The 14308-nt window shown below is 50.9% G+C and overlaps 1 protein-coding gene across 1 annotated transcript in view; it reads right to left on the bottom strand.

The window, feature by feature from the left end:
* Positions 1 to 14308, bottom strand: part of GRIK4 (glutamate ionotropic receptor kainate type subunit 4) — a 416257-nt gene that overhangs the window by 136204 nt on the left and 265745 nt on the right. Inside the window, exons 7-8 of the mRNA XM_032868748.1 lie at positions 7049 to 7227; positions 2791 to 2844 (exon numbers count right to left, since the gene is read on the bottom strand). Of these exons, the coding sequence (XP_032724639.1) occupies positions 2791 to 2844; positions 7049 to 7227 (233 nt within the window). The remainder of the gene's footprint in view (positions 1 to 2790; positions 2845 to 7048; positions 7228 to 14308) is intronic.

Raw genomic sequence — 14308 nt, 5'->3', positions numbered from 1 at the left:
ATTCCAGCAACGGAGCTGGTAGATTTGTGGCAGTGGTGGCCTTGAGAAGGAGGGAATGCTGAATGGCTCTCTGGCAAGCCTGTTCTGGGGGTGATGAGGGAACAGAAGGCTTGCTGAGGATAAAGCAGAAACCAACACCCTGCAACCTTCCCCCACCCCCACTCCTGGGTGGGACAAATGTGACATTCTTTAGGATCCTCCCAAATATCTTAATGTTAATACCTTGTTAAGGGGGCACCTGGGTGGCTCAGAGGGTTAAAGCCTCTGATCCTGGGGTCCTGGTATTGAGCTCCTCATCAGGCTCTCTGCTCCGCAGGGAGCCTGCTTCTTCCTCTCTCTCTGCCTGCCTCTCTGCCTACTTGAGATCTCTGTCAAATAAATAAATAAAATCTTTAAAAAAAAAAAAAAACTTGCTAAGAAGAGGAAAAGGACCTTGACAATGGCAAGGCCTCTGGTATCTGGTATCCTGTAGGTCTTCTTTAGCGTATGAAATTTGTAGTGAAACCTCCCTTTTTCCTTACCTCCTCCAACACCATCATAGGTAACCTGCCACCCCTCACAACCGCTGGGCAGTAGCTCTTCCTGCCCACGGGTCCTGTCCCCGTGCTTTAATAAACCACCATTTTGCACCAAAGATGTCTCAAGAATTCTTTCTTGGTCATCGGCTCTGGACCCCACCCCCATGAACCTCACTTATATTCTAAGACTTCATCAGGGGGAGTCCTTACACCAGAAAAGAAGCTATACTCCATTTGTCTAAGATGTCTCCACCCAGAGCAGAGGCCTCAGCATGCTTCAGGGTGAACGATTCCAGAGCAAACCTAAGAAAGGGACGTTCGGGGTGCCTGGGTGGCTCAGTGGGTTAAAGCCTCTGCCTTCGGCTCAGGTCATGATCCCAGAGTCCTGGGATCGAGCCCCGCATCAGACTCTCTGCTCAGTGGGGAGCCTGCTTCCCCCTCTCTCTCTCTGCCTGCCTGTCGACTTGTGATCTCTGTCATATAAATAAATAAAATCTTAAAAAAAAAAAAAAAGAAAGAAAGCGCCGTTCATAAAAACCTACAGCTGGAAATGAACAAGGATCAGAGGGTCCCAGCCCATCTCTTTGGACAGAACTGTCCTTGCCCGGGCAGGCCATTCCAGGAGACCAGGTCCCTCCATCCAGGGAGGGACACTGCACCATCTCCTCGGTCGCCCTATCACACATGCTGACCGAGAAAGTCGTAATTTCTTGGGAACATTTCTCATTCTAAGATTTAAGAGTCAAGAGGTTGTATTCTGCTTCCTAACTTAGCAAGGATCTTAAAACTAATGGACGTCTGCCTTAAGTCCTCTACAGAGGTAACTTGCAAGGGTGGAGTGTAAATAGATAAGTGAATGGTCATTAATTGGCGTAGGCCCATCCCCGGAGTGGTCGTTACGTCCGAGATGATGCCCTGTTTCCTGGACAGGCCATGTCCTTTCAAACCACCATGTGGATATGCTGTTACTTAACCCAGAATGCTCTTCCTTTCTTTATCTAGGGAAAAACCCTCCCCTCTCCCCACAATGAGGGCATAACCTAAAGTCCCCTTCTTTGGTGAGGTCTTTCCTGACTGTTCCAGGATCTAGAACATTGTGTACACACAGTTAGTAGAATTTGTCACTTTGAATTTTTCCAAGGCAGGTTTTGTTCCTTATTCCCATTTTAATCCCTAATGCCTGGTCCCATCCCTGTTAGGTAAGAGGTGCTCAGAAGCATGTCAGCATGGAGGGGCCACTGCTTTAAGTAATCTTGATATCTCATGCATTTATAAAATAAACCCTTCTCCAAAGGAATGTTTCTAACAGCCAAACACAGGAAACAACCAAAATGTCTCTTAAAAGATGGATGGTTAAGCAAACTGTGGTATACCTATACCAAGAAATAATGACTCAGCCACAAAAAGGAACAAACTACTGATTCAGGCAACAACTCAGGTGGTCTCAAGGGCATTACACCGTGTGACAAAGGTCAGATACTGTATGCTTCCATTTATATAACATTCTCGAAAGGAAAAAAGTGTCAAAATGGAGAATGGATGAGTGGTGGTTAAGGGTTCGGGATGGTGGGGGGAAGGACCACGGGTGAGACCATAAAATGGTGGCATGAGGGAGATCTCTGTGGTGACGAGATGGCGTTGTCCTGGTTCCAACGGGATTGACACACATCTACACGGGATAGACAGATCTGATGTTTTGATATTCAGGTTTTGATACCCTATGACCATTACGTAAGATGTAACTACTGGAGGAAATGCGGTTGAAGGCACCTGGTACCACTCTCTACTATCTTTGCAACTCCTGTGAATCTACAATCATTTCAAGTAAAAAGCTGTAACATTTTTTTTTTTTTTACACCAGTTCCCCAAGGTTCCCTCTATTCTCTGAGTGTGTATCCTTCACAACGACCATGCCCATTTCTTAGTATGTTACAGCTTCAAATTCTTCCATGGAGATTAAACTGTGCCATTTCAAAATGACAACAACTCTACAACATCTGCGCTCTTACCCTAACCAGTGCTAGGTAGCCAGCAGCATTTGGATGGAGGCATTAGATTCCCCAAATTCCCATCCTCCCAAGGCCAAGAGTTGTTCAGATGAGAAGCCCAGGCGCTCCTGGACTTCCATGTTTCTAGAATGTCCTGCCTCTCTGGTTGACTTCTGCTCCTCCACTCTGATTCCCTCCATGTCCCAAGCTTCATTCCATCGTACCCCACCGATGCTAGTTATTGATACTCTATGGCAAGGAGGCGAGCTGTGAAAATGTCTTACCAGATTAGTGAAGATGTATGTGTAATAGGCCGACACCATCCCTAGTTCAGCTGCCTGCAAAGGGAAGAGATAGAGATTAGACAGAAAACAAAAACTCACTGGGAGTGAGTGAGCAGTGAGGGTTCCAAGCATCCGCCATTTGTCTGACCCACTATCCTTTGGTTCTTAAGCTGCCCTTGACTTTGGGAGCATGAAGAACAGAAACCCTGGCCTCTAGAGTCAGGTGTCTCTACCACCACCCCTCCTATCCACCCCTGCAGTGACACTCGGAGAAGGTGATATTCTCATGCCCAACACATTCCCATGGATACAACCAGATATTATGGAAACCAAAATGACTTTCAGGGAAATGAAGCAAATAATAAAACAGACAAAGATAATTATCTGCCAAACTATTAGCAGTAACAGTGGCTACCATGTACCCACTGTTTAGCATGGGAGAGGCGCTAGAGAGAATCTCACTTGGGCTAAGTCGATGAGGTAGGCCTATCACTCCTCCTCCACCTCCCATCTGACTGCGGAAGAATCTCGAAACGCCAAAAGGCTTTGTAACTTGCAAAGACCACATATCTCCTAAGTGGGGAAAGATGAAATTAAAGCCAGGCAGCCTAATTTCAGTCCTTTTAACCTAACTATCCTCTCCCCGGAGGACCGTGGTGTTGATGGAAGTCCCGAAAGCTCTGTTAGGGATTGAGGCAGAGACAGGAGAGTCTGCGGGTTACAGGCGATTCCCAAATTAATTCAACCCTTGTCAAAGGCGAGCGAGCAAGACTCATCAGAGTCTTTGAATCTGCAGTAATGTAGGAAACAAGCGAATCATTTGCAAACTTTGGTCCTTTATTAGTAGTAAGGAACAGCTACCGGTAAGATGCCTCACCCTTGATCACAGCACACCCGCGTGTCATCGTGCCACAGTTGGGAGGCCGCGACATCAGAACAGCCTCCCTTTTGTCTGATCTTTGCAGCCATCACAGACACCCCTCACCAACCTCCCCTGTCAGTGTGCCCGACTTTGAGCGTGACAAGTGCTACAGACACCGACAAGTAGATCAGGTAAATAATGAGCCCAGCTCTCCCCGGGACCCTCATGCCTTCTGACAGGCAGATTTTCATCATGTATGCTGCAGCCCCAGGGCCACTGGGAAACCACTTTTGTCCTGCCTGCTGAGGTGCATGAGGGGAAAACAAGGCCAGGGATGATTACATTTTCCTCTTACAAAGTGTTTACCACCCAAGGAGCTCCAGTAACTTTGTGAGCATTCTCACAGGAGCCCTCACAGGTTCCTTGAAGGGCAGTCTGGGTCCTTCTATTGCCACTGTTCTGACAGAAACTGAGGTACAGTAGGGCTCTAGGCCTGGGGCAAGAGGATGCGAGGGTCACGGGGGACTCGAGGCCTCTCTTCCTCCTCCAAAACTACGTTTCCCCCTCCACTTCCAAGAGGCCGGTACGGCCCGCTGCTCAGCCCCTCCCATCTCCTCACACTCAACACTGTCCATAGAAAAGTGCCAGTGCCTGTCACCACTGCCTAGACAGGTGGGAACCCCAGTTAACCTGGCAACAGGGAGGGGCTGGGGCATGAGGTGGGGCGGGGGCACCGTCAGATGGTTAGAACCCATTTGCAAAATCTGCTGCCCAAATATAAAAGACAAGAGATCCTTGGTTTTTAAGACCTGAATTCTGGGTAAACACGCAGTTTGTTGCCGGAACAGCTGCTCAATAAAGTAGGGGATTACTCTGCAAATCCTTCTGAAATCAAGAGACAGCAGAGCACTGCCAAACTCTGCGCAGGGGCTCACATGGGCACGGTGAGTCTCCGTGTGCTCTCTGCTCACACAGCTTCCCACACTGAGTCCAGCCTCCCTGGGGCACTCCCAAGGCTCTGCTGTTAACCCGGCAAGGACGAGCCCACGGCCCGAGTCCAGGGCCTGATAAGGGGCCTGCGTGCTGAGGGCACCAGGAAGTCAGATGGGAACAAAGGGAGCCGGCTTCCAAAGTCTCACTGCTCAGTGATGGGCTTGGTGTCAAGGTCACAAAGGCCAAGGCCAATAAGTGGTCTCAGGAAAGCTGCTACTGTCCACCCAGCAGAAACAATTGCTAATAATTATCATGACAGGGGGAATTTTCTTCAAAAACTCAGCCATTAAAAACCAAAAAAAAAAGTGTTGTTAATGAAAATACCCAGTATTGGCAAGGGTACCATGAGACACCTATACGCTACTGGTGGGAATATAAATTGTTATGGCCTTTTGAAAAGGCAATCTGGCAAATCATATCAAAATCCTTAAAAGTATGCATCTCTTTAACTGAGTAATTTCCCTTTTGGAAATTTATGCTACAAAAATATTCATGAATGTGCATAAAGATTTATGTATAAAGATGCGCATCCTGTATTGTTTATTATAGTGAAAGATTGAAAACAACCTGTATCTCCAACAATAAAGGGAGGGTTAAATAAATTACGGCATATCCGTATGATAAGAAATGATGTTGCCATTAAAGTATTTGTAGGCAAATACGTAATGACATAAGCAAAATGCAGGGCATATAATTAAGTGAAAAAAAAAGCAGGTTACAGAAGAGTATGTGCAGGGTGATAATAATTTTGAAAAGAAACAAATGTGTCTATAAAGGCAGAAAGGAGAGACATCAACATTTCACAGTGGCTGTCTCTGGGTGATGGAATGTCTTTCTTTTCCATGTGTACCTGTAAGATCCTATCCTATCCTATCCTATCCTATCCTATCCCAAAGTAGAGGCTTATAAGAAAGAAAGGAAAAGCTATAACAATTCTTATTTTCTTCTATGTACTTTTCTGTGCTTTCCAAAATTTCAACAATAGACGTATTATTTTTTCAAAAAGAGCCCAACCACATAAGCGGGGAGCCATGAACTATTCTGAGGTTAACATTATTACTATAAGGGCTGTCCCCAAAATGCTTCCACGTGAGGCGTCTCAGGAAGGCTCTGGCTCCTACAGGGGGCACCATGCATTCTGTGTGACCTCTGCAAGGGGAGCGAGATGGAGGGCGGGGCAGGGGGGGGACGACGGACGACCATTATCTCCATCTCTGTCCCTCATCATCCCCAGGGAGTTGATCTCTTTGAGGCCCTGAAACTTAGAGGATCTCTTCCACTCTTGATGACTTCATCCATCATAGGGCCAGACGAGAGAAAAAGAGAAAATTTCCATTTGAGTGTGTGTGTTGAGTTGCCTACATGCACCCAGACAAATGTGGGTTTGGAGCTGTGGAGAATTACTATAGCAACGGGCTGAAGGGACAGCCCTCAGTACTCAGAGAACTCATTCAAATCTCTTATTAACTCTGAGACAAAAACTAGCTGGGGAGAGGCGGTGTGGAGGAGAGAGGGGGGAGGGGGAGGAAGAGACAATCATCTGAGTGTCTGCCCGGCTCCCCACAGCTTGGCAGAGGTTAAGGAGAAGCCTTGCTCCCCCAGTGGAAGATGGCAGGTTGCGTTTAAATGTGCAATTAGGATGGCATTAGAAGAAGCCAGTGTGCCTGGAGGGGCTGGGAGAGCTACAGAGCGGCCTGCAAGCAGGGTCCCTCTATCTGGAATCGCAGGCCGAGCCCAGCCACCAGGCCAGGAGCCGGTGCCTGAGGACTCCGAGGCTGCCCACGCTGTTTCTCCAGCACGGACTCCTCCTACCCCCGGCCCCGCCACCCCTGACTTTCCAATCTGGGGCCTGCCACCCTGCCCCTGTATTTGCGGTAGACGAAGCTGGTGACCGGCTATCAGAGACAGCAGGTACGCGCCCAGCTCTGTTCCTCGCCATTCATCGCCCAGAGTCCCAGTCTCTTCGCCTGTCCAGGGAAGATGGGGTACGAGCCCCATTTAGGCACTGAGAGGATTAGGCTGGGAAGCCCCACAGTAGCGCTTGGGAAACCAGTATGCTGTACAGGGAGGACCCAGAGGGCTGACGCTCAGCTGTACACGCTGGTCAGACTGCCCTGGCTGTCCACACCTGGAAATACTTCTATACTCCTTGGCACAGAGCCTTGGTCCCCAAGGGCCGTGGCCCCTCCTGAGACCCCACAGACCCTGGTAGGGAGGGTTCTGGCTGGGGGCTGTCCGGCTGCACCGGGAGGTGATGCTTCTCCAACATCAGCCCCATCTGGCCTTTCCTTTTGGGCGACATCTGAGGCAAGGAGGGAGCGGTGTGCCAGCTCAGGGGGAGGGGGATGGGGGAGGGACAAGGAGGCTCCGTGCCCACCGCGCCTGCCGGGGCCTGGCTCCCACCTTCAGGAGGATGGTGTGGGACATGGAGGCGTTGGCGTGGATGATGATGGTGGCGGTCTTGTCGTCCCGGATCTCCTTGAGGAGCGGGGTGGGGTCCCGGGTGTCATCCAGCATCCGGACTGAAAGGGTGTCCTTGGAGATAAGGAATTGCCGGAGCAGCTTCTCCAGGTTTAAAAGGCCTGGAGGGGAGAGAGGATGAAGGCGCTGAGGGTCCCCGGTGCTTCCCTGGGAGACACCGGGGCACAGGCAGGATGAGCGGGGCCCTGGGTCAGAGGATGGGCCATGGGTCTGGCCCCCACTGCTGGTGCAAAGCAGCAGCCCCTTTACCTGAGCAAGCTTCTCAACCTCTGTGGGCTTCTGTATTCCCAGCTTCAGTCAAAAGAATGTTCCTAAGCCCCCCGGCTTCCTCCAGCTCCATCAGGAATGTTCTTTTAAACAGAGATTGAGGTCCCTTGACGGGAATAAGAGGACTCCCACTCCTCCCCCTAGCACTGCCTGGTGGCCAAGACCTGGGTTCACAGACCAGGAGGCCTGGTTTTTTCCCCCTAACTTGGCTGCTCACACACCAAGTGACCTTCTCACATGGCCACGGCTCTTGGCCTCAGTTTCCTCATCTGAGAAATGAGAGTAAGCCGCCAGCTCCCAGGATGTTGAGCCCGGGCCTCACCCATCGCAAAGGCCCACAAAGGTCACATCTAATTCTAGGAAGGCGGGGCCTTTGTTTTCCTCAGGGATGTGGGGGAGCAGTTCCCTCAAGATCACAAGGCCCAGGAAACAGGTCTCACAAAAACCCTTTGAACTCCTCAGAGCATAGTGGTTGCATTAAGACAAGGTATTATTAAGATTATAAGAGCACAGGCTTTGAACTGCGCTCCAATGGCAAGAACGCAGGCTGGGAACAAAACAAAAATATGGGATCCCTTCCCGCCCCCCACTCAGCTAACTGCTGTCTAGGAGCAGGGGTGGAAGGGAGGTCTCCAGAATGATGTCACTGAGACACAAGGGTCTTAATTCAGCTTTGCCTCTGAAGAGGCAGGCCAGGAAGAGGGTGGGAGTGGCAGGGGTGGGGAGGGGTGGGGAGGGGGGGGTGGGGAGGGTCTCTTGGGAAGAGGTGGTCTCAACTCCAGTGGAAAGAAAAGTACAGGCATTTGCTCCCAAAAGTAACGACAAGAGTAGGGTTTATTGGTTCTTTACAGTGTTCCAGATAATGAGCTAAACATTCCACATGGCTTGTCCTCAAGTCCTCACAACAATCCTACAGCGCATTTTAATCCCACACAGGGGAACATGAGGTACGAGATGAGTAGCTCTGCACACTGGATGGCAAGGGAAGGGTTGGCTTTCTAACCCAAGGCCCCCGCGCTCCCGTTCCTGCCCCAGCTACAGCACAGTCATTGTGGGGATGTCTTCCAAATGACCCCAGACTCCTCCCTGCACAGGTTCCTCACCCTCCTGACCCTTGAGTGATGTGGGAAACAAAGGCAGAAGAGAAATTATTAAATTTCCTTCCTTCCTAGAGCCCACGGACAAGTCCTTGAAACAGGCAGAGTGGCATTCCTCTAGGGACGCAACTGTCTCTCCATGTTGACAATTTGCTGAGGGAAAAGGGCAATCCCAGCCCGACTCTCTCCTCCCAACTCCCAGAAGCCTGTAAGTCTACTTCAACATATAAGAATTCCTTTAGAAATTTCCTTTACCTCTAAACCCCCAAGATATATGTTGGCAATCACCCCCCAAAGCATATGGCCCGCTGATCTATATCTGAAGGGTCTCGTGACTAAGGTTTTATTAGATGGTAATAACTGACCTTTTCCCAACCATAGCTAGCCCCCTCAAGGTCCTGGAAACTTGACTCCCAAATTCCTTAGAGACTTAACGCTATATCCCTAACTTCCTCCCAACTTGAAAATATATAATGGTCCACTCCTCATGACCCCAGAGGAGCCTCTTTCTGCCCACAGGTCCTGTCCCCGTGCTTTAATAAAACTAGCTTTTTGCACCAAAGACTCTCAAGAATTCTTTCTTGCCTGTTGGCTTTGAACCCTAATGTCTTTCCTATATCAATGAGGTTATAAAAGTGAGAGAGAGGCCTCTGAAGGGCATCGCAGCTGCCTCCCTTGATCTGTACAGATGCTAAGACGTGCCTCTTCACACAGGAATGCAGCTGGGACCAGGGTTCCTACTTTCTAATCTCTGGCCTTCCTATGTGGCCAGAGGCCTCCCAGGACACAAGAAACAGGGGCCATAGGCACAGAACCTAGGAGCGGCCTAGGGGTATGCATCTCTGGATGTGGGGAGGAAAACCCACAGGGGCTGTGTTTTCTAACAAGGACAAGGTAGCAGGGTGGAACCCAGGGGCTGGCAGGATAAAGACAGGAGCTCTGGGAAGGTCGTGCCAACCCCCATCCTCCAGTCCTGGGTCCCACCAAGGTGGTCTGGGAAGCTGGCAGCTGCAGCCCGGAGGGGAAAATCCTGGGAGGGGCTGTCATTCAAAAGGCATCATAGCTGGTTGGCCTTTCCCTTCCTTCCCCCACAGGACATCAAAGGAGACTTGTAATCTGTCCCACTCTCTGTGGCCCTGCAGGCCCTCACCCTTATCAGGAGGGGCACTGATGTTGCCGGGCACTTCCTGCCAACTGATTTACAGAAGATCTGGATTCAAGCTCAGAGTCAGCCCTCCCCAGCTGTGTGATCTTAAGAAGTCATATAACCTCTTGGAGCTTCCATTGTTCATCTGTAAAATGGGTGTAACTCACGGAGATGCGGAAGCATGCTGGGAACTGGAACGTATGGTTTCAGCCTTCCTTCTCTTGTATTTTACTCATCGCCACAACAGCCCGCAGAACAAAAAGGGACCCCAGTGCAAATCTGTTCAACCAACACTGCACATGTCCTGAGGGCCAGGCCCTGGACCGCCAAGATATCAGCAGAGAAGGGTGGGTCAGATACAGACTCTGGGAGCTTACAGGACTTGCAAGTAAGTCCACCACGAAGCTAAAGTCAAACCCATATTTTGTTTGATGCTTTAAATCACCTGGTTTTCCATGGGGACTGCCTTGTTTAGGTCTATATGTAAAATGGAACACATCTTCCTCAGAGGCGACGTGAAAAGCAAAATCCGACTTGCACAAAGGTCAGAGCACCGGACCCCAAAGACACCGTGAGAAGGTCAGGGGAGGCCACAGGAGCCAGTGTTCCTGGACAGCTGGCTGTCTCTTTGGCTCAAGAAAAGATCTGCTTGGGCCTGCTAGGGAGGAGAGAGCACTGCAGCTGGAGGGGAAAGCTGAGCGGTGGCCGAGGACAGTGCCACGGGCCCTGGAATGTAGCAGGGAGACTCGCTAGAGCCTGGCTGGGAAAAGCGGCCAAATCCCCTGGGATCCTTCAAAGGGGCAGTGAAATTCGTGGGACAAGACAGGGAAGCTTGGAGGATGGCAGGATTAGGCCTCGCATGGAGACGCCCAGCACGGCAGCCAGGACTGTTCATCTCTTTAAAACTGTCAGGTGCCCTGCGCTCCCAGGGAAGAGCCTCCCAGATGTCAGATAAATTGGGGCACCTGCTCCGATCAGTGCCCAGTGTACCCCATTGGACTGTCCCGTGGGGCGCTCTACTGCCCTTTAAATAAGGAAACAGCATCCCCATCTTATCCAGCACACTCTGTTGTGTGTGCTGAGAGGCGGGGGGGGGGGGCGGCGGGGAGAGGGGAGAAGGGCAGCGAGTCGGTGGGGTGGGTTGGTGCGGAGAGTCTGTATCCCACTCAGGATCTCCTATCAGTCACTGCCTTCCCAGCCTGGACTGCACCTGGAGCAGCAAACAGAGCGCAGGGAGGCAGGGGAGCCCCCGGGGGGTCCCAACTCTAGCACTGCTGGGACTGGCCAGTGGCGGCGACTCCCTCTGTCCCTCAGCGACCTTATCTGCAAAGTAAGGACAACTACTACCTTACACGTTAGTACAAGGAGCGCAAGTAAGCAGGACAGTGCCGGTCTCCTTCCTAGAAGATGCTTCACAAATCCGGTTTCCGGTCACCCCCTCCCCCACTCTCTCCCATCCTAACTGTCCTTCACCCATCTCCTCCTCTTCCCGGGTTTATTATCCAACCCACAAAATATAGTCCTTCGTTATAAACCACGCAAAATACTTGGTAGCATATATGTACGTGCATATGTATGTTATAGGAAATACACAAACACGAAGCATTTCACAGTGTTCGGTAGGAATTCCCATTTCAGACTCTTCCGCACATGCCCAGTGTGAGGCAGGTGCATGGCGCTGGCTGGGGGTCTGAACTAGACACTGAGGCTATGGGGGGGAGAGCGGGACCCGACAGCCTAACAGAGCAGGGGAACATCAGTACCAAGTGGGGAATGGACACCATGTCCCTTGAGGAGCCGCTGAAGAAAGGGGGTCCCTGGCTTGAGGAAGAGTGGGAAGGACCGTCATGAGACAGACTTGCTCCTGGCAGCCTCAAGGACGACACCTCAGAATAAAGAGTGGAGGGAGGTCACAGGGAGACAGACTTAGCTCTGTTCAAGCTGTCTCAAGATGCAGTGGTAGTGAGCTCCCTGTCACTGGAGGTAGTTAAGGAAAGACTAAAGCCCCTCTTGCCGACTGTCAGTAATTACACCAGTGGATGGAAAGTTGGACTAGAAGAACACTGCTGTTTGTTCTAGCCCAGAGATTCTCTAGTTCTATGAATCAGAAAGGGATCTTTTTTCATGCTAGGCAGTGCAAGGAATTTGCAGAAGGGAAAGGGTGGTTTAGCGATATTAAGAACATCAGGAGTTTCTGCAGGCAGTGTAGAATTTTCCAAACGTCCTTCTCCTTACCTCTATCTGTTTAATGGAACTAAGGGATTTCCTGAAGGCAGCTGCCACCAGAGGAGTTAAAAGCTGCTCTTTTCCCGGCTTCCCCTCTGCCACTGCCCTAGCCCTCCTCTCCTGGGGAGCCCTGGGCCCAGCAGCAGGTCTGCCTGCCAAGTCCAAGGCTGAGAGGGACCCGGGGAACCTATTCGTCTCGCTCAGGATCCAACGAACGGGATGGATCGATGAGAGCCTCAGCAGGCCGGCTGTTCTGGGAAGCAGGAGGGAGGCTGGCTTCTGCGACTAGAAGGCAGGGGGCCAGGCAGGGTGGGAGGAGGCTGGAGAAGCCGTGAAAGGGGTTGGACAGGGCCGCAGGACTAGGACACAAATACCTAAGTGATGGGTCTATGGGGGACACAAAGGACCCTTGTATCAAAAAATAAGAATAAACACCCATTTCAACTGGCATCTGTCCCTCTCCACTGGCTGACTCCCTCGGCTGTGGGCTCTGGCTATAGAAGATGCTAATACTCCAGGGAGGTACGGCACTTTTAAATCTTGCTGGAGGTGGGGATGTAAAACTGACCGCGGGGGACTGTGGCGAGGATTTAGGGAGACGCCATGGTTCACCATTGTGCCCGCACTACCTTACCCCCAGTAACGCTTCACGCCCCTTCCTGCTGCCGGGCCTCATGCCTCAGGGTGTGTGGTTTTCACACCTTTTCCACGAGCAGATTCTGACGGGGAGACGGGAATGAGAGTCCAAGGAGTCACCATGGGGAAGGGGCACAGAGCACGTTCAAGTGCTTGAATGACCCACCGTACCTGCTTCTTGGGTCTGTCTCATCCCATGGCTGGGCTTGGCCCTGGGAACGGGCAGACCTGGGAGGCCAGACCACAGGAGACAGAGGAGGAGACAGAGAGGCAATGGGGGAGAAGGTGAGATTTTCTGTTCACGGGCAGACCGTGCTCTGCCTGGCTCGGCCCTGCAGGCTGTCGTCTTCTCTGACACAAGGGCGGGCGTGGGAAGAGCGTGGCTTCTGCACTCCCACTGCTTCTGAACTTTGGAGCATGTCTCCAGCTTGGGCCTCCCCTGGTGGGGTTCAGCAGGTGCCCCTGCCCTGAGCAGTCTTTCATGTTTCTTTAGTTCCTTCATATACAGGTGATTTAACACCCCACGCCAGCCCCGACCCCCAGGGCTCGGGGAGGACAGGTGTGCCTGGTGGGAGGGGTGCAGTGACAGATCATAGAGCTAGAAAACCTGAGACAGGCCAAGAGCCAAACCAGGTCTCCTGATTCTGACTTCTGACCTCTGATTTCCCACTTGAGCTGGCATGGCAAGGCGTCAACCCAGCCACAGAATGGGAAAAAATGGTGCCTCTCTTCTGTCTTTTCCACAGCATTGAAACAAGCAGGGAGAAGAGGAAACAAGAACCATGCGTGTTGAAAATAGACTTAATCTCCCTTTTCCTCATGCAGATAATAGGAATGTTTATAAAGTCCATCTTAGATGGTTATCATGAGGCTCAAATGGGATAATTTCAAAAGCCTTAGCAGAGTGAGTGCTCACTAAATGATTAATTTTTGTATTGCTCCCAGCATAAGGCCTCCCACAGCATGTGCCTCCTGGGGCTGGTATGGGGAAGGTTCTTTAGAGTCCCGCTATTTTCACAAGGGGCTCTGAGTATCAGCCCTACTCTCCCATCCCCCACCCCCCGCTGCCACAGCCAGGATCACAGGGTAAAATAAGTAAATGTTTATTATATTCTGGGGCCGGATACCTTCCACCCAGATGCCCTGAAAAGCAGTATTATTCCCACCTTAGCAGGAGGGAACTGAGACTCAGAGAGGTACAGTGATCTGTTTGACATCACACAGCTCATGCGTGGTAGAGAAGCTTGTTTGGGCTCCCAAGATGGTTTTTTTTTTACTGCACCATTCTGGACTTCTCTCCAACTATACTTCCTCCCCGAGATCAGAGTCTGCTCCTCTCCAACCACCTGGGCAGAGTTTAGCCAACACAGGGACGATGGAAGGACAGACAGTGCTGAGCTCTGGTCACTCTGCTCCAGGTCCTGACCTGGTATTATTTGAAAGGGATCCAAGGAAGGAAGGAAAGAAAAACTCACGTGTGCCTCTTGTTGCCCAGGTGCAGACCCTGTGTCATCCTCTTTGGGTATCTCGTCCTATTTAATCCCCTTGGCCATCCGGCAAGGGAGGCATCATCGTTCCCACTTTACAGACAAGACAACAGGAAGCTGGAGAGTATTTATGTTACTTTCCCAAGGTCACACAGGTGGTAAACAGATGGCAGAAGGACACGTAGCCACAAAAAGGACATTAAAATACTTAGAAACATCAGTGCAAACATTAAAACAAAATAGTATGTGAGTCTGCTCGAATATACCAGGAAAATATCCAGCATGTTGTCCTTGTGACTACAGGAAATTGAAGGCCCTGGGT

Source organism: Lontra canadensis, unplaced genomic scaffold (assembly GCF_010015895.1).
Source record: "Lontra canadensis isolate GAN:19392208 unplaced genomic scaffold, GSC_riverotter_1.0 scaffold36, whole genome shotgun sequence".
NCBI classification, from domain to species: Eukaryota; Metazoa; Chordata; class Mammalia; order Carnivora; family Mustelidae; genus Lontra; species Lontra canadensis.
The sequence above is the reverse complement of the archived record's forward strand: the minus strand, read 5'-3'. Positions and strand labels throughout refer to the sequence as shown.